This window comes from Lissotriton helveticus, chromosome 3_1 (assembly GCF_964261635.1).
Source record: "Lissotriton helveticus chromosome 3_1, aLisHel1.1, whole genome shotgun sequence".
Lineage (NCBI taxonomy): Eukaryota > Metazoa > Chordata > Amphibia > Caudata > Salamandridae > Lissotriton > Lissotriton helveticus.
Genome location: NC_136061.1, coordinates 1,748,338,078 through 1,748,362,328, shown reverse-complemented (window position 1 = coordinate 1,748,362,328; position 24,251 = coordinate 1,748,338,078). Strand labels below are relative to the sequence as shown.

Below are 24,251 nucleotides of genomic sequence, written 5' to 3'. Positions count from 1 at the left end.
ATGTGGAGTCGGACGGGGGGGCCTCGTAGACACCCAATACCTTCGAACAACGAGGAGTGTTCTGCGACTAGATGATCTAGACCTTGAGCTTGCACAGTTAGGGCAAAGTGAATGAGTCCAAGTTCACGTGCGGTCTTGCAGCCAAGGAGGAATCCTGATCCTTCTTGGGACACATAGATCTTTGTCTGCAGCTGCATGGAGTTGTGAGACACGGTTGTTCGGAACACACCGCCCAGGCGCAATGGGCGCCGGGTCCCGTAGGCGAACAATTGCACTCTGGTGGGGTGAAGCGCGGGGCCATCCTCTAGGCCCTGGTACACACTGGCAGCCATGAGGTTTATCGTCGCGCCGGTGTCGATGAGGGCTCTGACTGCCTGGCTCTGGACATGGACGGTGCACATTGGTTCGTTTGATGACGTGGCCGCCAGGGTGTTGAGCATGCGTACCACGTGGACTGACGCAGCGTCTTCCTCGTCGTCGTCCATGTCACTGCTGTTCGACGTGTTCGGTAGAGGCGCTACCTGTCGCGCTCTCCTGGGCGGGCCGCTTAGCTTTTTCCGCTGCGACGACAAACAGACGCTTGCAAAGTGGTTTGCTTTTCCACACGCGCTGCAGACTTTCCCTTGGGCTGGGCAGGCGCCTTTGTGAGGGGTGGCACCTCCGCACCACATGCATGATCGATCGCGGGTGGACTGGGGCTGATGTGGCTGGTCTTTCCTCTGAGGCCTCATCCGGTTGTCTGGACGTTGTGACTTGACCGCGCACACCGGCTCTGTCTTGACTTTAACTGCTGGACCTGGCTCCATGTGGGCTGCCCTAGCCTTGGAGAGTTCTTTAGAGCGTCCCAATGCGAGGATGTCGCGCATGGGCATGGCGTCCGTTTCTAGCACTCTCTCTCGCAGCTTCAGAGAGGAACACCCCTGAATGAATTGGGCGCGAATTTCGTCTTCCGCGTCCGGGAGCGTGCACGTGCTGGCTAGTTTCTTGAAAAAACAACAAGTGATGGACTGAATGTGGATCAATGTCACACACTCCCCCAGTCAAAAGATCTGGGCCCAAATCCATTGTTTTTTTGCACTCCACACCACCCTGGGTTAGACAATGGCGATATGCAAATCCGCTCTGACCCTGTTGCCCCATGGGAACAGTCCAGTCCGAACTACTAAAGCCATGTCTTTCCCAGAACGGAATCAAGCATCCGAGGACCGGACCGGTTTCGAGGTAACACCTCTCTTCAGCCCGGCTAGCTTGACTCCAAGTGGTGTGGAGTGCCTGGGACCCACGTCTGGGCATCCCCAGCGCACTTAGGGCGGCAATTGCAAAAACAACAAGTGATGGACTGAATGTGGATCAATGTCACACACTCCCCCAGTCAAAAGATCTGGGCCCAAATCCATCGTTTTTTTGCACTCCACACCACCCTGGGTTAGACAATGGCGATATGCAAATCAGCTCTGACCCTGTTGCCCCATGGGAACAGTCCAGTCCGAACTACTAAAGCCATGTCTTTCCCAGAACGGAATCAAGCATCCGAGGACCGGACCGGTTTCGAGGTAACACCTCTCTTCAGCCCGGCTAGCTTGACTCCAAGTGGTGTGGAGTGCCTGGGACCCACGTCTGGGCATCCCCAGCGCACTTAGGGCGGCAATTGCAAAAACAACAAGTGATGGACTGAATGTGGATCAATGTCACACACTCCCCCAGTCAAAAGATCTGGGCCCAAATCCATCGTTTTTTTGCACTCCACACCACCCTGGGTTAGACAATGGCGATATGCAAATCAGCTCTGACCCTGTTGCCCCATGGGAACAGTCCAGTCCGAACTACTAAAGCCATGTCTTTCCCAGAACGGAATCAAGCATCCGAGGACCGGACCGGTTTCGAGGTAACACCTCTCTTCAGCCCGGCTAGCTTGACTCCAAGTGGTGTGGAGTGCCTGGGACCCACGTCTGGGCATCCCCAGCGCACTTAGGGCGGCAATTGCAAAAACAACAAGTGATGGACTGAATGTGGATCAATGTGGCTAGTTTCTTGAGACGCGCGTAGAACACATCAACCGACTCTTCAGGGAGCTGGCGAGCTTGTCGGAGCAAGAAGCGTTCGTAATCCGCGCTAGTGAAAGGCTCGAAGTATCTTGTAATGGCGTCTCGCAGGGTGGCGTAGGTGTGTGGTGGGTCGCCCTCTGTGATGTCTTTGGAGATGTCGTGAAGAGCCTCCCCCCCAAGGTGTAACAGCATGGCGCGACGCCGCGCCACCGTGACGTCTGCTGCGATAAAGTAGTTCTCCAATCGTTCAACCCACTTGCGCCACCGTGCTGCTTGCGAGGGGGGCGTTCCAGTGATGGAGAAGGGCTCCAGGGGCGGCACATTGGCCATGGCGGCTGAAACAGGATTCTGCGGGACGTCCAGGCGCTCCTAGCAGGCAGGGGAAGACTGTGGGGTCTCCACTATATTGTAGGAAGAGGTTCCTGAGTCTGTGGGACGTCTGGGCGCACCTCGCAGGCAGGGGAAGACAGTGTGGCATCCACAACACTGTGGGAAGAAATGTGCACTTTAGAGATGCACCCTGGCGCAGATCCGCTGAAAGCGTGAGGGTTAGCAGGGTCCTCGGGGCCGGGGACACGCGAGATGCGTGAGAAAGCACGGTGCACGTCGGGGACGTGTTGCCGGGCGCTCCCTGCGCATGCGCGGGACCACCAGGGAGGCCGCGCTGGGCGGCGTCTTCAGGGGGGCGAAGGCCGTGGCTCAGGGTTTGCTGGAGCCTACGGGGCAGGCCGCTGCAGGTACCTGGGAGTGACACGCCGGTCACGTCGAAGAGGACGGCCGCTGGACGGCGCAGGAGGCAGGCGGGAGTCGAGCGGGAATGCCGGAGGGCAGCGCGGGCCGCTGCAGGCACGCAGGCGGGCCGCTTCCGCTACAGGGCGGACTGGGTGAGTCCTTGAAGGCGCGGCCGGGGCAGGCGATCCCGGAGGCTGGGGCAGATCGCCGTGAGCAGGGCCGCTCGATGTTGGGCTGCAGGGCAGCGAGGGCGCCGACGACAGGGCGCGCTGAAGTAGGGCACGCGGTGGGGGCAGAGGACCACCGCCTCGTCGCCAATGTAGTGTCCTGGCCTAGGGCCTAGAAAGCAGGGCTACAGGACACAAGTATTACACTTAGTGGCTAGTAGGGAACTGACCACGCCCAGGCCTCTGGGCTCTTTATTCACAGGGAGGCGTGTCCACGTTTACGTATGGACTCTACCAAAGCCCCTTCACACCTAAGGGGTGAAACACACAGAGATAGTGGGAGGGGGCGTGTGCCGCAGTGGTACACCCCACTGGCGGCAACACTACAGCACCCAGACAGATGTATCGGGGTTTCTGTTTCGTTTTAAAACGCCTACGGTAACACCTGGATTGTGTTGGTGGCTCACTAAAATTGTGTGGAAACGACAGTAAAATGTGTATCAACGAACAACACGGAGAAATAAAACACCCGAATGCAAAGTAAAGCCACGCTCATCGGCACGCCGAACACAAACAAAAACACAGTATCCGTCTCTGTCTGTGCAGAGTGACAGGCTGCTGATGGAGAAGGCGAGACATCAAAGAGGGGCGCGCTGTGCGACAGCGCACCAACTCTATGCATAATTATCAGACAGAGACACATCACGCACAGCGTGCTGCAAGAAACACAGAAATCAATGTCACGAGTACCACACGGCGACTTTAGGCACCCGAACAGACACTATCCACGTTAAACACACACTGGCTGAACAATGTCCGCTGTAAGGCATTAATTCTCCTTACAACACCACGACACAGAGACCTGAATACAACTTGAACTTTTTTGTATGCAATGCAATGGTGAACGCGCTCGCACCATCTGGATTGCATTACACGGGCACTCTGACAGCTCCTAATTAAGATTAATCACTCTGCCGTGCTCGTTCACGCACAGAATATGCCAAATCGGGCACGCGTACATTACATACAGCCTATCACGTCAACGCTACTAAATAGACAGCACAGCGAAGACGAATCACTACGCAGATGCCATAAAAACCAAAGGAATGTGCCAGCCGGAGCCCTTTCTGAATTGAACGCATAAGACCTCGGGAAGCTCCGCCCCCCACTTCGTGGAGGCGGAGGCCCGAGCCCTAAAAATGTACTCCTGAAGAGAGATGGCAATAGAAGTAGATCAATCAATCAATTAGCCTTTGCAGAGCATGGCACGGTCACATGCATAAGAATCCCCTTTCAAACAATCCTAAAATACTTTAATTAGATGGGGACGTAGTCCAGCAAGATGGCCGATTGGAAGCGCAACTGAAGCATTTTTCATTTTCATTTATTTAAACTTTATTCGGCTTCAAAAAATGAGAACCATAAAAGTTACATTTACACAAGTGAACATACAAATTTAAAATGGGCATCACGAGTCAGGTTACATGAGTTCAATAGGGTCGGTACACATTTAGTAAGGGTATATAAAGCAATATATGAAGTTAAAAACAATTCATAATAATACATTTTATCCTAATCAGTTAAAATCCAGGCTTTTTCTATATCTTAAAGAGCATTTTAACCGCATGCGCGCGAGCGGTTTTCCCGCTGTGCGCTGCGTTTTTTCAAAAGCCGCGTTACATGACGAGCTGAGCTCGTCATGAGCGTACGAGCGTCGTAACTCATGACGAGCTCATCTAGTCATGAGCGGGGAAGGGGTTAAAAACCCTATAATCAGCGGTAAGCAGTCAGGTTTTAACAATTGCAGGTATAACAAAGCTGGGCGTGCCTGTAAAAAATTTAACTTTTTTAAAAGAGATTTTAAAAACAGTCTGCGGGGGGCCATGTAAAAGTCGCAAAAAAAGACAAAGTGTAACAGATCCTGTGGAGACAGGTTGTTGCAGCCACAGGGTGCTAACACCTGCCCTTTATGGCTCCCCCTAGGTATTGCCAATAAAAGGTGAAAATAGTCCAATCTAAACCTTACTAGTAAAAATCTTTCGTGCATTGATCGCCATGCTAGGTAGTCCTCCATTCCTGGAGAGGTTTTGAGCATCAGATGTATGCGTGCTCCAGATTTCTGGAGTTCCTGCTCCTCACGCTTGATCTGCCTGCGCTCTAAATGTGATTCCTTTACAAAGGCCACATCTTCCTTTGTTATGCACTCTGGGTTTAAGAAAAGATCTGGGCGTCCCAGCTCGCTAAAGGATCTCATTAAGTATTTGAACCATGGTATTCCAGACATAAGGTCCATGTTCAACAGATCCCTATATATTTTGTGTGTAAGAACGAGATCCTTGTTTAGCCAGCTTTTTAGCCAGAAGAGCATAGGGCGCAAGCCAAGGGTGTCGCTAATGTATTGAATACCAGTTTCTTCATGGACGGAGAAGTTTGATGTCCCTTGGGGGACCCCCAGCAGTTGTTTTAGGAAGGTATTTTCGGCCACCTGAATCCCTTCCGCTCTGGTGTACCCCCACAACTCACTCCCGTATGTGGCTATGGCTACACTCCTGGCTTGATAAAGTTTCAACATTGCGGCAACTGGGCGATTCCCCATCTTGCTCGCAAAGTTAAGAATTGCAGCATTGCTCCTGATCATCTCCCCCACTTCTTCTTAGTCAAGGGGGCCCTGTTTTGTCTCTCGTCTAGGAGAACGCCCAGGTACGAGAAGGTAGAGGCTGTTGGCACTTTCGATCCATTTACCATTATTGGGTATTGGCGCTTAGATCCAGGCCCTACCTGCATTATAAAGGATTTTGCCTTGTTTATGGCCAGATCTCTTTCTGCCATGAACCCCCGAAATGTGTTTAGCAGAACTTGTAGGCTTTTAGGGGTGCTTGCTAGGAGAACCACGTCGTCTGCGTATAGCAAGACGGGCAGCCCTCTGTCACCCACATATGGATAATCCACCCCAGTTGCCTGCAACATTCTGTCCAGATCATTTATATAAAGGTTAAAAAGAAAGGGGGCTAGGATACAGCCCTGACGCACCCCCCTTTTTATGCTAAAATCCCTCTAGACCCTTAAGTCCTGTGAATACCTGACGTTTGCATAGGTGTCTTTGGGGAGATCTCTCAGGAAATCCACCAGGTTAGCGTCAACCCCCATGGCACTCAAGGACCCCCACAGCCCCTCCCGGTTAACACAGTCGAAAGCTGAGGATAGGTCCATGAATGCCATGTAGACTGTTCCCCCTCGGGCTACAGTGTATTTTCCCAGTATGAGATGTAAATTGACACATTGGGCCACAGTAGATCTTCCCGGGCAAAACCCATACTGCACTTCTGATATAATGTTATTTTCTTCGGCCCAAGCACTCAGTCTATTCAATACTATTCCCCCCACAATTTTTACAACTGAGTCGATCAGGGAAATGGGTCTATAATTCATTGTACACTTTCTGTCCCCCTTTTTAAACACAGGGACTAATGTAGACAATCCCCAAGATTCAGGGCATCCAGCCTTTACTGCTGCATTCAGCACTGCTACCAGGACTGGCACCCAGAGGGATAAGTTGGATTTGTAGAGATCAGGTGGAGCACCATCAGGGCCTGGAGCCTTTTTACAGGTAAGATTATTAATGCTATTTTCCACCTCTTGTGCTGTAAATATGATCTCATTTACACGCTCTGAGTGTATTTGAAACACGGGGACAAATGTTGTACATTCAAAAATAACCCTGAAATGGTCCACCCATTCCTCCTCTGTTATGTTAGTTCCCAGATCTTCAGATTTTTTTAGATGGGAATAACGGTCTATTAGTAATATTCCAAAATCTGGAACTACTGGATAGAGTCTGGGGTTCTAGAAGTTCCCGCCATATGTCCTCCTTCACCTCCCTCTTACGAAGACCTAGCTGTTTTTTATATGCAGCTCGAGCAGAGCGAATTAACACATAGTCCCTGGGGGTACTCTTTAGAGCATCTTTTAGGTCCCTGGCAGCTTTTGAGCAACTGTGGTTTGAACCATTTTGGATCGTCATTGGTTTTATTCTGACCACCAACGGTTAACAGGGTCCCTACTTTGCTAATTATACCTTTAAAGGCAGTTTTTGTGCCCATGGCAGAGGACTCTGGGTCTAAGCAGTACAAGAATTCTGCTTTACATGATTCTTGCAGATTTTCATAAAACAATGGGGGGGAGTTACTTACGCCGCCTGTTATTAGTTGTTTTAAGGGTCCCCACTGCCTGCACAAGCTCCTTCCTATGCAAAAGATTATTACTTATTCTGGTACAGACGGGGTTATGATCACTAAAGGGGCTTTCCAGGATTGTGTAGCCCATTATCGAGGTGTGGAAATTAGTAGAAACTAATATGTGGTCAATAAATGACCCACCATAACCTCCTTTAAAGGTGGGTACCTTTTGTATACTCAGTGGGGGTAACAAACTGGTGGCTAGGAAAAGATAAAAATCATCTAGCATATCGTTTAGTGCATCACCTTGTGTTGAGTCTTCACCTTCGGGCAGCCCATTTCATTCATTTTGGAGAGCCCGGGCGTTCCGCATGGGCGTGTGTTTAAATCCCCCATGATCATTATACTTTGTAGACCACGGTGCAGCTTAACAAATATATCCAGCTCTGTGATCTTACTGCCTTCTTCCCTATTGACAGCATTATAAAAATGTATTAGACATAGGCTAAGATTTCCCCGGTCAAGTACAATAGCCTGTATATCTCTATTCAGAGAGGGAATAGACCTGATTTTACAGTTTAATGTCAGGGAGGTAAAAATTACCAGACCTCCCCGGGCTCTCCCTCTAACTGCGGAAATCGCAGGGACATAAAAGGCTTTGTACCCTTCAATTGATAAGTTACAGTCAACTAACTAAGTCTCCTGTAAGCATATAATTAAAAAATTATTAATAAACTGAATCCAAATGGGGTCAATGATCTTATCAGAGAGCCCTGCTACGTTCCATGAGATTACATTAAAATTATCAATCTTGCTGAGGTCAAGTGCGGGTGCTAAGGGTAGGGTCTGAGTTGGAGTGGCCGTGTGAATTCCAGCTAAAGCAGAGGGTAAATCGTTCTGTGCCTGCACTGGCGGTGTTAACTTGACACTTGATATCGCATGTGGGTCAGGATTTACATGTTCAATACCCTGTCTGACTGGTAAGATAATTGCCGATGGCTGAGCTACCTGGTGTGATACATGGGATCTTACCGGGGGAGTGGAGTGTATGGGCAAGGTACATGGTTCTATGGAAGGGGGGTAACTGGGCAAGTCATCCCACCGTCAGTCGCAATCATTAAGGCCCGAAAGGGCATTGAATCTGTTTGTGACCTCGGAGGGTGTGAGTTGTCCCGTTGCACCCCCCTTCCTGGCTCCGTTAAACCTAGAGGGTATAATATCCCACCCATCTAGTCTTTCAGAATATGGTGTGGGTGTGTGTATCATGTTCCTGTATTTAAAGGTGTCATACGTCCCTGGCCTATAGAAATACCCAAGGGGCAGTATAACTATACCCTGTCTCCCCTGTGATGTACCTCCCTCTGCTTCCCTGAGTATCCTTTCCACTGGTACCAGACTGTTAAAATTAATCACTATATAGTCTCCATCCGTGTTTTTTCTTGACCGTCCCAGCCACGCTACTCGACGGGCCATAATTATATTGTGTCCTACTCTATATCCTTCACTTGTGTTTCGTTGTAACCAGTGTGTTACCTTGTTTTTAATCTGATAAAACTCCTCTCTCTCTCCGTGTCGTAGTGGGGGAACATTTCCCAGGACTATCACTAACGGGGTACTTTGAGGTGGTAGATCTAAGATAGTTCGGTCACCTGCACCCATGGCTAGTTGATCAGTATTTTTTGATCCTGGCTGTTTGCCCCCTTCTTGTGGTATCTCAGGTAACCTCGTTCTACTACCACTACCCTCCGTTCCCTGTGATTTCTCCCTGGTGCCATCCAAACTAATTTCCCCCATCTCTCTCTCTGTCAGCGTTGCATGCTGACTGGCGTTTGCGGCGTTGGGTTGTTCGGAGTTAAGCAAGTTGTTAGTATGCATAGCTTGTCCCTCCGACCTCCTACTATCTAGTAGAGAATTTAATATTTGGGTATTGTCTGCTGTAGCCTTTTGGAGTTTACCTAAGTTTTCATTAATTATTTTTAACCTTTCTAGGATGGGAAGCGTTAGGGACATTACAATATGTTCCACTTGCCCAATCAACCCACCCTCTCCTAACCCAGTCACTAACGATCTATTCAGTGACTGCTGTTGATCATTGTTAGTTGTAAAGTGGTTACCCTTATTCTGGGCATGGGTGGCATCAAATATGTAGATAAGATTGTTCGTAGCCTTTGGTTTAACTATTTTTCCCCCTAGTTTAGAGATCTTTGCCTGTTTGCCTTTCTGTCCGCCTCCACCTCGCTTTCTTTTCCCTGTTAAATTCACACTTGTGGGTGTTGCTTTTCCTGCAGAAAATTTGTGGATCTTCGAGGGATCTATTTTACGCTGCCCATTTTCCTCCTGGATGATAGTGCTATCTCTTGTGCTATTCCCTGCTGTAACACTACTTGGTGTGTCTGACCCAATACTTATCTTTGGCAGTCCTAAATCAACAAGACGCTGGCTCAAAAGATTTTCGGGGGTAGTACTGTTCTTGATTGGGCCCAGTGATGAACGTTTGGAATTAAAGACTTCTGTGGAGAGCCGTTTTTCGGTGTTTACTATCTCTCTTTCGAGGGCGGCCGCTGCCCTAGTGATAAATTGGTCAATAGTTCCAGATATGCTCCCACAGTCTGAATTTGTTGTTAACTTCCCCCCTTTGTCTTGTCGTGGTGGCATGATGAGCGATCGCACACTTGTGAGAACAAATAACAGTATTCTTGATCCGATATCACTTCAGTCCTCAATCCTCTAGGATACACATTAGTTACTTGAACCCCTGAAATTTACCTGAGGTTTAAATCTGAGATCGCAAACCTTAGAGGGGTTGCCCGGCCCGGCCTTCTGCGGCTTCTGACGGCCACAGACGGTCCCGCCCTTGTCCCGGGCTTCTCCCGGCGCGTCCCGCGTGCGTCCTCGCGGGACGAGGGACCAAGCGTGTCTTTATGCGCCTCCTGGCGCGTGGAGATTCGGCGTCCTGCCCCCAAGGATCCTGGGGCTTGTAGGCGGCCAGCAAGCAGACCGGCGGAGCCAAGCCCGGCCGGTCGATGGTGGAAGCAAACGGCAGGAACAGGGGGGGCGGAGCCAAGCCCGGCCTCCGAAGAGGGAGCAACGAGTCCAGAAGGTCAGCCCCACAGTAAATGTTTCAGCGTCTGGCAGGCAACTGAAGCGCTCCAGGACCCTCCTGTCGATATCCTGCAATATACTGCCAATAACCACCCATAACAGCAGCTGTTGTATCCCGATGCCTAGTCTTTGCATCCTGCGCACTACCCTGGCCGGACCGTGGAGCCTCCCAGGAACAAGAACAATTAGAGGCGAATACCATGGCCTGTGTGGTTGCGGGGCCTAGGTTGTGCTGTGCCCTACTGCAGGGCAGAGTAGTGGATCCCTGAAGAGTTGCAGGGGACACTAGATCCTGTGTTCCCATCTTGAGAATAGTCGGTCAAGAGCACATTGATGTGGCCCTGGTAGGGGCTGATGTGGAAACCTGATAAAGGAGCTCTGCTTCTGCTGCCGAGACCTGTTGCTTGCAGCAGTCCCATCGAGGAGGAGCAGCCCCATCTGCAGAGAGTTCAGAAGCTCAAGTGGGAAGTCCCAAGTAAACAGAGGTGAGATCACGCCCTCCCTATCTCCCTTTCTCCCCCCTCTGCAGGTTATTACGAGGAGCCGGGCCCCCACTGGAGGGGGACCTGGTAGAGCGGCTGGCCGCCTGGAGTGGGATCTCTTCCCCAGATATGAAGAGGAGGATAGCCCTCTACAACTGTGGCGCAGGGGCTAGAGGGCTGAAGGCACCCTGTGCGAGAAATCAGACTGATGCCCTGGCTGTGGCCTGTTTTTCTGGTGGTATTCTCCCCTCTGAGAGAAGTGAGGAGAGCTGGGGGGAGTAGGGACTCCTGGTATGGGCCTTGCCTGGGCAGGGGGCCATCTAGTAACTGATTTGGAAAGTGTGGAGGAAGGACTGTGATGGTACCTGGGGAGGAGTTGCTTTCGGTGAGAATTGAGGCGGAGGAGCACTAGTCTGAAAGATGGAGGTGCCCGAGCTCAGCTTGTTGGCTGCATTATCCTGTAAGAGCCAAAGAGTAGGTTTATGCCTTAATGGGCATGGACCGGAGATTATCTATGGGTTGCATAGGGTCGGAGGTGCCCGAGGCTGAGCAAGGCACAGCATACCCTGGAATTTCTGGGTGCCCCTGGTACTCTTAGGCAGTGGCAGGTGGGAGTCCATTGGGGCTGGAGATTTACTGTTGAAGTGACTAGAAGGCTGTATTGTATTTACTGTGATACTGGGCAGAGAGCAGGGTATAGGAAAGGGCGTGGTGTCCAAGGTTCAGCAGGGCAACACCATTACATGACACCGCAGGGCTCGCCACAGAGCACCACCAGGCAGGCTGGTGCTCAGCTCTCAGCACATCAACTGGCGTCCATGGAATAACCCTCGAGGGCAGACTTTCTGGTGGTCATACATGTTTCAAGAACAGCCCTGGAAGCAAAATAGATTCACCTCGATCATGACTGCTTCTATTACGCACAGGACTGCAAAAGGTGGCCAACAGAGTACACAAGGCTGAGGAGACGATCAGTGAGCTCCAGACGGAGGTGTATTCACTGAGGGAACAAATGGCAAACAAGCATTGGAAATGCAATAGGTCGCGCCTTTGTTTAAGTTAAAGCAATTTGTTTTGTGAATGGTATTGTTTTCATTTGTATTTATTAGTGTCGGTTTGTTAGATGTTGTAATTGTATGTTTTAGAATTGCATTTATCTGTGTAGCAATAAGTTAATGGATATAGAACTGTTTGAAAATGAAATAGGAATTGTACTTTGTTTGAATTACAGGGGAGCAGTAGAATGCAACACTTAGCAAATACAGTACATTGGAATAAATGTGCTTTTTCAATAAATTGCAGTTAAGTTACTGCTACGTTACTTTTTCTAACTCAGTGTTGGATGCCTAGATTCAGCACTGGGACATTTCCTGAGGTAAAGGAGAGGAAGGGTGCACTGGAGAAGTTGCACAGTCCTTCTTTTTGGCAGGAACCACAGGTAGAAGTGGTGTTTCTGCTGGTCTCTTTTTATAAGGAATAGCCTCTACATGTCCAGTCTTTGGATTGATATGGACTTTCTTTTGTTTAGGATCTGGCCTAAACAGTTGTTCCTCCTCTGCAACCTTCTTTGGCACCGATTTCTTCGGTGCCGATAGGGGTTGTTTTGTGTGTTTTGCTTTAGGAGGGGTTATTGAGTCCTGTGGCAAAGTTTTCGGTGCCGAAGGTGGTTTCGGCTTAGTAGGAGTCTTTGGTACCGAGGTTGGAGATTTGAGAGTGGAGACAGGTCTCGTCGGCCTTGCGGCGTCGGACTCTGGTTTCCCATGCTTATCTTTGGAACCGGAAGGCTTCGGAGTCGGAGCTTTTTTCGGATCCGGTACAGTCTTGGGCTTCGGCACCGACGCGTCTTTTGGTTTGGGTGCCGAAGTATCTTTGTCTTTGGGCACCAAAGGGCGTTTTGGCTTCGGTGTCGATGAATCCTTCGGTACCGAACGATGTGTGTGCTTCGGTGCCAATGGAAGAGGTGGAATTGGCACGTGTGGTCTTGTCGGTGCCGAGGCGCCGGAAGGCGTCGTTGTTTTCCTCGGAGCCGAGCCCGCAGGCGGGGCGTCGGAGGGGGTATTTCGGTCCAGACTGGGCCCATTGGGCGGAGTGCTGACCGTTGCCTTTGGTTTGGGTAGTGTCTGTTGTGCAGGGGCAGAGATACTCATGGGTTGTCGAGATGGAATCGAATCATCCGAGTCCTCTGCCCCGATATGATCCGGAGATCAGGCGAGTCTTCCTCGGCGACGAGTGGAGCCTCGTCCTCGGAGATATCTTCGAGTGGATCCTCGTCCTCGGAGACGTCTTCTTCGACGATCTCCTCCTCAAAGATGGCCTCCGGTGCTGGTGCTGATCTGCTCATTTCATGTCGGAAGGACGCACAAGCTGTGCAGGTCGACTCGTCGTGTTCCGGCGGTTGCAGACCTCGTGATGGTCGCTATGAGGGAACTTTGCTCGACATACCGGGCATCTCTTGAATGGAGTTCTGTCCATGAGGCGTAGGCCGTACGGCGCCGATAGGCCCAATGGCCTACGTCGACGCACCGGGATGTAGTTGATGTCGAAAGTTGTTTATTCGATGTCGATGATGTTGTTATAAAGTTGTTTGCTTCGAAGTTGCAGAAAAGTCTTTTCTAGCCGGAGCGGAAAACTTTCATCCGAACCCAGTGGTGGAAAAAAACAATCGGAGGATGGAGTCGATGACCATGCGCAGTATTGTCCAAGGGAGGAGTCACCTATCTCGTGACTACAAAGACTTCTTCCAAGAAGACAAGAACCTGCAATCATCCGAGCCCAACAAAAGGTGGCGATCTAATGCACAGTATACGATCTGCAGCTCATATGCCTCGAACAATGCGTTTAGGTTATTGGTACGATTTTTAAAGAATATTTAAAGTTTTCAAAACTCCACACTTCGTCGTTTTTTCGAAAGAGAATTGTCAATGTTATCCCATGGAGAAAAACAGATTATCGGCTTGCAGATAAGTAAATGACTGTGGGAGTTAAGGTTCTGGGGTTAGACTCGGGGGTCCTCCAGGGTCAGTGATGCACTGTGATTGCACCCTCAGTGGCGCTAGGGCGGCCAGGTGCAGAGTGTTGAGGCCCAATTTTATCCCATGGAGGATAGGGGGCCTCCAGTTCGTGGCTGCTGGCAAGCAGGTCACGGGGCTGTGGGAGCAAAGCTCCTATGGTTTAGCTCAGGGCGAGCTGGGGGACCAAAGTAGCACCAAAGGTGCACCCTCAGTTGCACTAGGGCGGCCGGGTGCAGGGTGCTGTTTTGAGGTCGGTGCCCCGTTGATTTCAATGGAGATTCTCCGGGACAAAGAAGCACTGCAGGCTCGGGGACGAGGATCTTTCAGGAGCGACCACCACTTCGAGGGGTAAGTTGGGATGCTGAGGGTTTGTTAGGCACCGCTGGGTTGGGCACACAAGGCCATAGGGCATCGAGTGCAGGGGTGCCTTTGGACCACGGATTTTCTTACCCGCTTTGGTCGCAGTAGGGGGGGGGGTCCTCTGGATTGAGGCTGCAGGCGTCGTCTGGAGGCAGGTCAGGGGTCGCCGGATCTCAGGTCAGGATAGCGGCAGGGACCTCCTTGTGGGATTTTTCCACTCGAGCTCGGGCCGGGTTCAGCGGGTGCAGAGTGGGCTAGATTGGCGGTTCCTGGCTAGCACCAGAAGCTGCAGTTTAAACACATACGGTGTTCACGGGAGAAACAGTCTTGAAAGTGAAGGCAGGCAGGTCCTCTGGGGTTTGTGAGGTTGCTGGACACAACGGGGTTTCGCAGGAGCAGTTGAGGGGAAACATACCTGTAGGGCTGGGGCCAAGTCTTTGGGCGTCGTCCTCTTGTTAGCTCTGCACGGCTTCTCGTCCTTCTCTTCTTTTTTTGTGGTTGCTGGATCTGAGGAAGGAAGGTTCAGGGTGCCCCTAAATACTAAATTTAGGGGTGTTACAGGTAGGTAAAGGAAAGGGATGAATGGGTCCCTTCCCTGGGGTTGGGACACCCCCTATTCTGCCACTCTCCAGTGGGAGGGGGCAGGAGCCTGTCCCTGGTTGGCTGGGTTCCCCCATCCTCAAGATGGCGGGGACTCGAGGTTGTGCTTCACCTCGCCTCCCCCACCTTAGGGGTGGTGTTGGCAGCGGTGGGTACACCACTCTTCCTCACTTGTTTTTCCCGCTGGTTCTCCCACCCAAAGTGGGGGGTAGAACCAGTGGGGACCAGTTGCTGAAAGCAGCAAATGGTCTGGAGAGGCTCACAAAGGCGGCATGCCTTTGAAGCCTCTCCTTCTTGAACCCTGCCCATCCTGGGGGAGGATTGGCACCTCGTCCCAGGATGTGAATTGTTTCAGGCCCCCGAGAGCAGCAAGCTCTCCACCTAGGGGTCCAGAAACATGTCTTGTGGTGGCAGCCACTCAGTCAGGTCACTAGAGGTTGGTCTAGTTTCAGGGGGCATCTCTAAGATGCCCTCTGGGGTGCATTTTACATGAAATCCCACACTGGCAACAGTGTGGGTTTAATGTGCTGAAAAGTTTGATACCAAAACTTCCCTGTCTTCAGTGTAGCCATTATGGTGCTGTGAAGTTCGTAATGACAAACTCCCAACACCCTATACTCTTAATGGCAGCACTGTACTTACAGTGCCGAGGGATGGACCTGGGTACGGTAGGGGTACAGGGCTCATGCACCTGTACCCTCACCACTGGCATAGGGCACCCAGCTAGAGGGGTGACTGATGTATGCGAGGGCAGTGGTTTGTGGGCATGGCATACAGGGATGCGTGCCATGTCGCCTCTTCACTTTGTTCTGCACCAAGACACGCAGCCTGCAAAGGCTGTGTGTGAGTGTCAGGGTACAGGGCCTCTAAGGGTGGCACAATAAGTGCTGCAGTCCTTAGAGGCCTTCTCAGGTCACAGTGCCCTGGGTACCTATGGTACCATTTACCAGGGGCTGACATGTGGCCAGAGATGCCAATTGGGATTAAGCTTTAATGCAGTTTTAGGGAAGGAACATAGGCCCCTGGGTACCTGATTAGCAGGAGCCCAGGGCACACTCCGTCAAAAAACATCAGCAATTCAGCAAAAAGTGGGGGCATACCATGCAAGAAAGAGGGCACTTTCTCACAACCACCACCGCCGGGAGCGCATCTGGGAGGCTTGATCGCACAGATTTTCAATTATAGGGATAGGGACATCATCCTACGAGGGGGCCAGGGAGGCTGGCACCATTCATTATGGGAACCGCAACATAGCTATATAGCCTGAATTTACGCAGAAAGTGCCCCAAAGAAAGAAATTCCTGAAAGTGAAGCAAAACCTAAAGCCCATGAACATCAAATATTTGTTGCTGTATCCTGCAAATCTTAGGGTAACAGAACAGGAGAAAGTAACTTCTTTGACAAACCAGAGAATGTTTGGACCTGGCTTGAATTAAGGGACAAGGAACTCCAACACAGCTCTGGCCGCCTCTGGGCTCACTCGGGCAGGAGTGTTGCAAGGGCACTAAGTGGAGGGGGCCACCCAATGACCGGGGTACAACGGGATGGAAGAAGCCAGACCAAGGTGAGATGCCCTATAAGGATGCGCTGGTCTGAAACATCAGTGTGTTGGTCAGTTTTTGTCAGTTTGTGGGAGTGTTGATGGTTTGCAGGGACGGTTTTACTGTTGATTTTCTGGATATTTAACAAACATTGCCTACAACAAGCTCAAATCCATGTAGTCTTTCATATCTTATAAAACGCTTATACAAAGTGTCTTAAGTTAAAATGTGCTATTTTCTGTCCCTGTCCAACCCCACACCAGATACGCCGGGTTTGCCCGTTCATTATAAAAGAGGATGGGACCAGATGGTGAGGGAAGAGGGATGAGGGGCGAGGTGGGAGGATTACTTCTCAGAGGATGCTCGGACACTCACTGCTTCCTGAGTGTGCGTGGTAAGGCAGTAGCTTTTGCGTAGTGGGCAACTTGTTTTTGAATCGAATGTTTGTGTCATAAGAGCAAACCAAGGAAATGTTTGAGCTGGGTACGGGAAAGTTTTTGCAATAACAGAGAATGGCCCATACTTCCAGGGAGATATGGAACTCATTCCCAGCAGCCTCATAGGAGCATAATGTTATGAAACAAAATCTTGGCTTGGCTGGGAGCAAATACTTTATAATGCAATTTTATGCTACACTGGTACTGGATTGGAAAACCCTGAAGGTGAGAAATATAAAGGGGGAACAAGCTGTATTGGTACGTTGCAGACGAGGATCTTAAGAGGGTCTTACTAAGACTGGCTGTAAATGGCATAATGGATTCAATTATATAGTTGATATAAGTATGCTTGTAACTGGTAAAATGTGTTATTGGATATTGTTGATGAAAACGAATAAACAGAATGTATGTTAAAAAATACTTTTATTACAATTTCGGCATTTCTCAGGATTTTGCTGTTTGTGTAGGAGTAGAAAGATTTTACTATCTTCCGCACAGGCTCTAAACTATTTAAAGGCCGGAACAAAGTGAAGAGGGGCATCAAAAGAGTGTAAGGCACAGGGCCCATCCCAATGCACCAATTCAGAAAGTTCAGCTCGAGGTATTAAAAAATGCAAACTAAAAACCCTGCTACTACCCATTTATACAACAGGATCACACTGATGCTAAAAACCACACGTGGAACCTACTTGTCCATTATAACAGCAAAAGCTGAGCTGGCAACCTTAGTCGCCTAACATACAATATAAATATATGTCCTGCAAAGAGGACACATTTTCTCAATTCTGTATGGTAATGTTCAGTTACCTATTCTTCTGCTTAAATCAAAAAGTAATGCATTTTAACAAATGCAGTAAATTCCCTAATTCAATTGCAATGACAAAGGACAATCACCCACCTCTTTGAATAATTTCACTGGGGCAGCTGGCATCTTCTCTTCTTCCAGATAGGAAACCCAGTTCCATACTTTTCTTTTTGCTGGAGCAACTGGTTAACAAAGGAAAAATTTGCAGAGTGAAGGTGTTCTTGATACGCATGCTATGCATTATTTCGGCATTTAATAATTGGTTAAAGCAACTTTTCCTGATTTCAGGTCGCACTTACAGGCAGTTACCACTGTATAGCGAGCCGTCATGTCGACATACCCCATACATCCACAGAACATCCACATACATATATACGTACCATCACAGAAAGAGGTATTTTGACATATCCTTTAAGTCATTTGATCCTGTGGTTCAACTGCCAGTAATTAGCCAACATTGTGGCCCATTAATGCTGGTATGAGCCTACAACGTTTTGCATATGTAATTACCTTTAAAAAAAGGAGTCCACTCATAAAAAAGACTTTGATTTTTTTTTAATGTCTTTTTTCAGGGAGGGCCTGCCCTTTCAATCTTGTTTCCTGGTGCTGTCAACATTGTCCCCTGTCACCCCCAGGCTTCAGCACTGAACCTGTTCAGCTGCTTACCAGAAGTTCGTACCCACATTTTCTTTTTACTTTTTATTTTTTCTGCAAGGGACTGAAAGCTGCAAGGTGCTAACAGGTAGCTGTTTTCACTTTTTTGGGGCACTCTAGTGCATTTAAGTTTTTCTTTTTAGTTTACATATCCAACATGTCAGTCGACAATACTGAACGGTGTACAAAAATAACAAACATTGGCAATGCAATTGGTCTTGCATTTTTGAGAGTTAGAGATATTGGCCTTGTAAATGACAAGGGGCCAGATGTAGGTAAATCTGACATACCGATTTCTTAATAGCGAATTTTACCAACTCGCTATTCAGAAATTGGTATTTCCTATGTAGGTAAAGAGTCGGTAAAAAATACTGAATCCTTAAATTTCCTTATTACCGAATCGGTAATTGAGCTTCGCTAGTTATGTTATGTTATGTTATGTGCCCACTCTTTTATAGCGCACGGCTACCCAAGCGGGTGTCCCGGCGCTTTAGCAAAGAGATCAGAGACCAGTCAATCCAGCCCGCAGCTCAGAAAGTCGTGATGATCATGCAGAAAAGAGCCACGTCTTTAGTTCTTTTCTAAACGTCAGGAGACTGTTGGCTTTCCGCAAAGAGATCGGAAGCCCATTCCAATGGAGGGCCGCTAGATAGCGGAAGGACCGACCACCCATCCGAGCGCGTTTAAAAGAAGGGACCACAATCGTGGCAGATGAAGCTGAACGCAACACCCTCTTTGGGACATAAAAGGCCAGTCTCTTCCTAATGTACAAAGGGCCTACAGAATGCAGGGCTTTAAATGCCAGAGTCAAAGTTTTAAAAATGACTCTTTTGGAAATCGGTAGCCAATGTAACTCTTTAAGTAAACCAGAGGCTCTAGCTCTGCGTGGAAGGCCAAAAATTGCCCTTGCAGCAGAATTTTGGACTATCTGCAATCTTGCCACCAAATACTTCGGCAGGCCCGCATAGAGTGCATTAGCATAGTCGAAACGTGATCCAACTAATGCCTGCACCACAATTTTCTTATATTGCAGTGACAGCAGCGGCAAAAATTTCCTGAGCATCCGCAGAATGCTAAAACATTTCCCTGATAATACATTGATCTGGGATCTAAATGACAGATCAACGTCACAGATCACACCCAGATTTTTGGCCTGCGTTGACACCGCGTCTGGAGGAAACATGTCTCGAGGCCACCAAGATTTCCAACATGGATCCGGAGCACAGCCAAAAAAGAGCAACTCAGACTTGGCTGAGTTGCATTTAAGGCTGTGTTGTTGAAACCATGAAAAAACGGTGTCAAGGCAGTCCCTGATTTTAGCCCCATCAAATGCCTCTCCCTTCCTGCAAGTAAACAGGAGCTGGGTGTCATCAGCGTAGGATATGACCTGGGCACCATAAGCCTCCGCCACCGCCGCCAGAGGGGCCATGTAGATATTAAAAAGGATGGGGCTCAGAATGGATCCTTGAGGAACCCCCACCCCTAGCGACGGCATTTCAGCGGAGAACGGTGGTGCCCAGATCACCTGTCGGCGGTCAGATAAAAAAGATCTAAACCAGTCCAACACCGTCCCGCGAAACCCGATCTCCTGGAGTCTTAAAAGGAGACCGTCATGCGGGACGGTGTCGAAAGCCGCCGACAGATCCAGCATGACTAGTACAGCCTTACCTCCAAGATCGAGCGTCTCCCTGATAGCTTCAGTGACCTCCAGAAGGGCTGTCTCTGTACTGTAATTAGCACGAAACCCCGACTGTGTGTCATGAAAAAGGTTGTTGCTCTCGATGTAGTTGGTAATCGAGAGCTGCACGTGTTTTTCAACAACCTTGGCTAGAGCAGGGAGAAGGGATATCGGTCTGTAATTAGCATGCGTCAAGGGATCTAAATTTGGCTTTTTGATGAGGGGCAAAATCAGTGCATGCTTCCATGCTAAGGGAACCACTCCTGTAGACAAAGACATGTTCATCAGAGGGTTCAGCAAACTATTTACAGCTGCAGCTACTCTGCCCAAGAATTTAGCCGGGCAGGGGTCCATAGGCGAACCTGACTGCAGTCGAGATAAGAGATCAAACGAGGTCAAACAGGACATTTGAGGGAATGTCGAAAGGAAGGGCATAGTATCCTCACTCAAGGAGGTAAAAGTAGAGCTATATACTGGCAATGTGGGGTCTACAGCTGGAAAAGACTCCTGAATAGTCTTAATTTTTTTAGCAAAAAAGACTGCAAGCTGTTTTATCCACTCTTCGGAATGTGAGTGGGCAGAAGAGCAGGCAGCCGGTGAGGTGAACTCCCTAACTATTTTAAAAAGCTCCTTACTAGTATTAGTGGCTTCATCTATTCTATGCTCCAGGTAGCTTTGCTTGCTCTCGGCAATCTGTTTATGATACGTTTTAATCATATCTTTATATCTTTGTTTATCCTCAGGGTCATATTTTCTTCGCCAGAGCCTTTCAGTTTTTTTACACTCTTGGCGTATTAATCTTAATGAGGAGGTAAACCATGGAGCAGAGGCCAAGTGACGGGCTGAATTAACAGTCTTCATAGGGGCCAAATCATCAAGTCTATCCGTTAGCCACTTTTGCACCATCTCCAGGTCTGCCTCCAGATCATCAGTGAGCTTGCAAGGATGAAGACGGAGAGCTTCAGTCATTGCTTCCACCGAAATACGGTGGAAGGCTCTGGATTGTCGAAACCCGTTACTCTGTCCTCTCTGCCCTGTGGCCGTATAAAAAGGAATTTTAAAATTTAACAAAAAATGATCAGACCACAACACTGGGAGTGGAGATGATACTTCAATCGGTTTGGTAGAGAAGATTTGATCCAGAATATGCCCTTTATTGTGGGTGGGGCTCTTAATATAAGGGACAAGACCAAGCAATGCCGCAACATCATGGATTCTAACAGCATTTGGATCCATTGCTAGATCCATATGAAAATTAAAGTCCCCTAGCAGAAGACAGTGCGCCGAGCGCATACAAGGAATGGAGAGCGCGGCTTGTAGATCTTCAAAAAAGGTACCAATCGGACCTGGTGGTCTGTAGACAAGCAGTCCGGTACATGTCTGAGAAGGTGAAAGTGACAGCTTGAAGCCAATGGCTTCACACCCAGATATATTGTCTATCACAAAAGAGGAACAGATTAGGTCCTTTTTCACAATAAGCGCTACACCTCCTCCTCTCCCCTCAACTCTATCATTTCTGAAGATGGTATAGTTCGGGGGTAGTGCTTTAGCCACATCCGGCCCTGAGCCTTCCCCGAGCCATGTCTCTGTTAGAAACAGACAAGACAGTTGAGAGTTAGCGAGCAAACTGTAGCTAGTAAGGAATACCTACACATTCATTCCTCCTGCAGACTTTGGGAGCACTTTTGAAAGCCCCTTACTTAATATCTCGCCAAAGCATCACTAACGCGATGGCTTAGGCGAGACCTAAAACAAGCATTTACAATGCAATAGGTCTCGCATTAGGGAGAGTTAGAGCTATTGGCATTGTAAATGACAATGTCTTTTACCTATGTGTTTGAAGTGTAGTGGGTGTATGTGTTGTGGAGTGGCATTATGTGGGTTTGTGGGTAACCATAACAGCCATCTTGATAGAGCCTCTCTGAAATCGTTCCCTGTATACCTATGCAGACCTTGTTCAGGCGTGAGCCTGCAGTTCCATGATACCAGACCTGCCAAACTTAACAACAAGTTTAACTTAATGCTGATTGAAAAAGTGCATCGCAGATTCATGTGAGGGCTGCCCAGTGCAGTCAATGCTAGTGTCTGGATCAGGTTGTCACTAGGCATCACGTGATCCCTGAGAGTGTGTGAGGCTGGGCAGTGATCTTAGTGTGTAAAAAAAAAAACAGAACTCACTCCTCCTCCCAGCAGCCACCCGGCTCAATGTAACAGATGACGAGAAAGAACCTCCTTATCACATACACACATACACTACATGAGGTTTTGAGCTTGAGAATAGCAAGGATGCAAACACCTCCATCAAGGATTACAGCTAGCTTTTCACTGTGGAAATGTATTGAAAACACACTTGCTTAGCCATGACCATGCGCACAAAGTTAGGCTGATTAATACGTTACAGAAGTGGAGCTTCAACTCGGGCACCTGCTTGCAGTGATCTTAGTGTAAAAAAAACAACAAAAAACAAAAACAGAACATGTCAGTGCTCACTCCTCCCAGCCGCCCAACTCAATGTAACAGATGACTAGAAAGAGCCTCCTCATCAGATACGCTACAAGAGGTTTTGCGCTAGAGAAAAGCAGGGCTGCATACAACTCCATCAAGGATTACAGCTATCTTTTCACTGTGGAAATGTGGAGAAAACACACTTGCTTAGCCTTGACCACACGGATGAAGTTAGGCTGATTAATACGTTGCAGAAGTGGAGCTTCAACTCGGGTACCTTGATCCTTTATTTCTGTAAGTGCTTTCTGTTGAGGTTTAATTTTTGTGACACTGACCTACCCGGAACCAACAGCGATCAGCTTGTGCACCAGGAACGTCCCGAAGACAATGCTGATGTCGCGTTTTGTGTAGCAACATCAGCCTGAAGCCCCGCCCACTGTAAATCGTGCTTGTTGACCACAGAGAAGCATTAATTTTAAACGGCATACACTTCAGGACAGTAATAATTCAACGTCCTTACCCACAGATGCCTCGTGACCGCCATTGCAGACGGACCCGGAAGCTCTTGGCCGGCCGGCCAATCCGCTCGCGGCCGACCGGAAGTCCCGCCTCCCCAGGTCCGCGAGCTGCCGGCGCATGAAGCGCCCTGCCGTCCGGTGTAGCCCGGGTCCCCAGGAGGGGGCCGGGGAGAAGGAGGAGTGTGGCGCCTGTTGCGGGGCTCCTCTGACCTGAGGGAGCCCCGATTTAGATGGAGACGCGCCGTGAGGAGCCCCGCCGGAAGAGCGCAGTTGGTGAGTGGGGCCCAGGGCTGATGTAAAGTGCGTGCGTGCCTGTTTGTATGCGTGGGGGGGGGGGGGAGTGTGTGCGTGTGTGCGCGAGGGAACGTGTGTGCACATGCGTGACTGTGTGTGATTGAGAGAGAATGCGAGGTAGGGGATAGTGTGCCTGTATGTGTGCCTGTATGGGTGCTGTATGCCTGCGTGTGCATGCGCGCGCCTGTGTGTGTGTGTGTGTGTGCGTGCGTGCATGCAGAGAGGTGGGGGCTGCCTGTGTGTGAGCAAGGGCTTTGCGCATGCGCAGCTACCAGACGCTCGCTCCCGAGGTCAAATCCGGCACTGAAAACGCTCGTAACACTTTGGTGTCCACTCTCCTAAATACGGATCACATTAGTTGTCGAGCTGACAGCATTCATGCTCCGCATGAATGCTAACGTCAGCTCGACCTAAAAACGAGACTTTTTGGCTATGCCAATGCTTCTTTTTATTTTTAAAAGGACAAGCAGTGCTATCAGGTGCCAGCTGCCACTTAAAAGGCTTAGAGGGAGAGAGGTGTGGAGAGAGAGGTGTGGAGAGAGAGAGAGAGAGAGAGAGTTGTAGAGAGAGGGGTGTAGAGAGAGAAGGGTGTGTAAAGAGAGAGAGAGAGAGGTGTAGAAAGAGAGAGAGAGAGAGAGAGAGGTGTAGAAAGAGAGAGAGAGGTGTAGAGAGAGAGAGAGAGGTGTAGAGAGAGAGGGGTGTGTAGAGAGAGAGGGGTGTGTAGAGAGAGAGGGGTGTGTAGAGAGAGAGAGGGGTGTAGAGAGAGAGAGGGGTGTAGAGAGAGGAGTAGGGAGAGAGGGGTGTAGAGAGAGAGGAGTAGAGAGAGAGGGGTGTAGAGAGAGAGGGGTGTGTAGAGAGAGGGGTGTAGAGAGAGGTGTAGAGAGAGAGGGGTGTAGAGAGAGGGGTGTAGAGAGAGAGTGGTGTAGAGAGAGAGTGGTGTAGAGAGAGAGTGGTGTAGAGAGAGAGTGGTGTAGAGAGAGATGGGTGTGTAGAGAGAGAGAGTGGTGTAGAGAGAGAGGGGTGTAGAGAGAGGGGTGTGCAGAGAGAGGGGTGTGTAGAGAGAGGGGTGTGTAGAGAGGTGTGTAGAGAGAGGTGTGTAGAGAGAGAGGTGTGTAGAGAGAGAGGTGTGTAGAGAGAGAGGTGTCTAGAGAGAGAGGTGTCTAGAGAGAGAGGTGTCTAGAGAGAGAGGTGTCTAGAGAGAGGTG

General features: G+C 49.4%; 1 protein-coding gene across 4 annotated transcripts in view; it reads right to left on the bottom strand.

The window, feature by feature from the left end:
- Window positions 1-24,251, bottom strand: part of L3MBTL3 (L3MBTL histone methyl-lysine binding protein 3) — a 473,146-nt gene that overhangs the window by 268,894 nt on the left and 180,001 nt on the right. For all 4 annotated transcript variants that reach the window (XM_078682529.1, XM_078682531.1, XM_078682528.1 and 1 more), the window contains exon 7: window positions 17,551-17,639. In XM_078682529.1, the coding sequence (XP_078538655.1) occupies window positions 17,551-17,639 (89 nt within the window). The remainder of the gene's footprint in view (window positions 1-17,550; window positions 17,640-24,251) is intronic.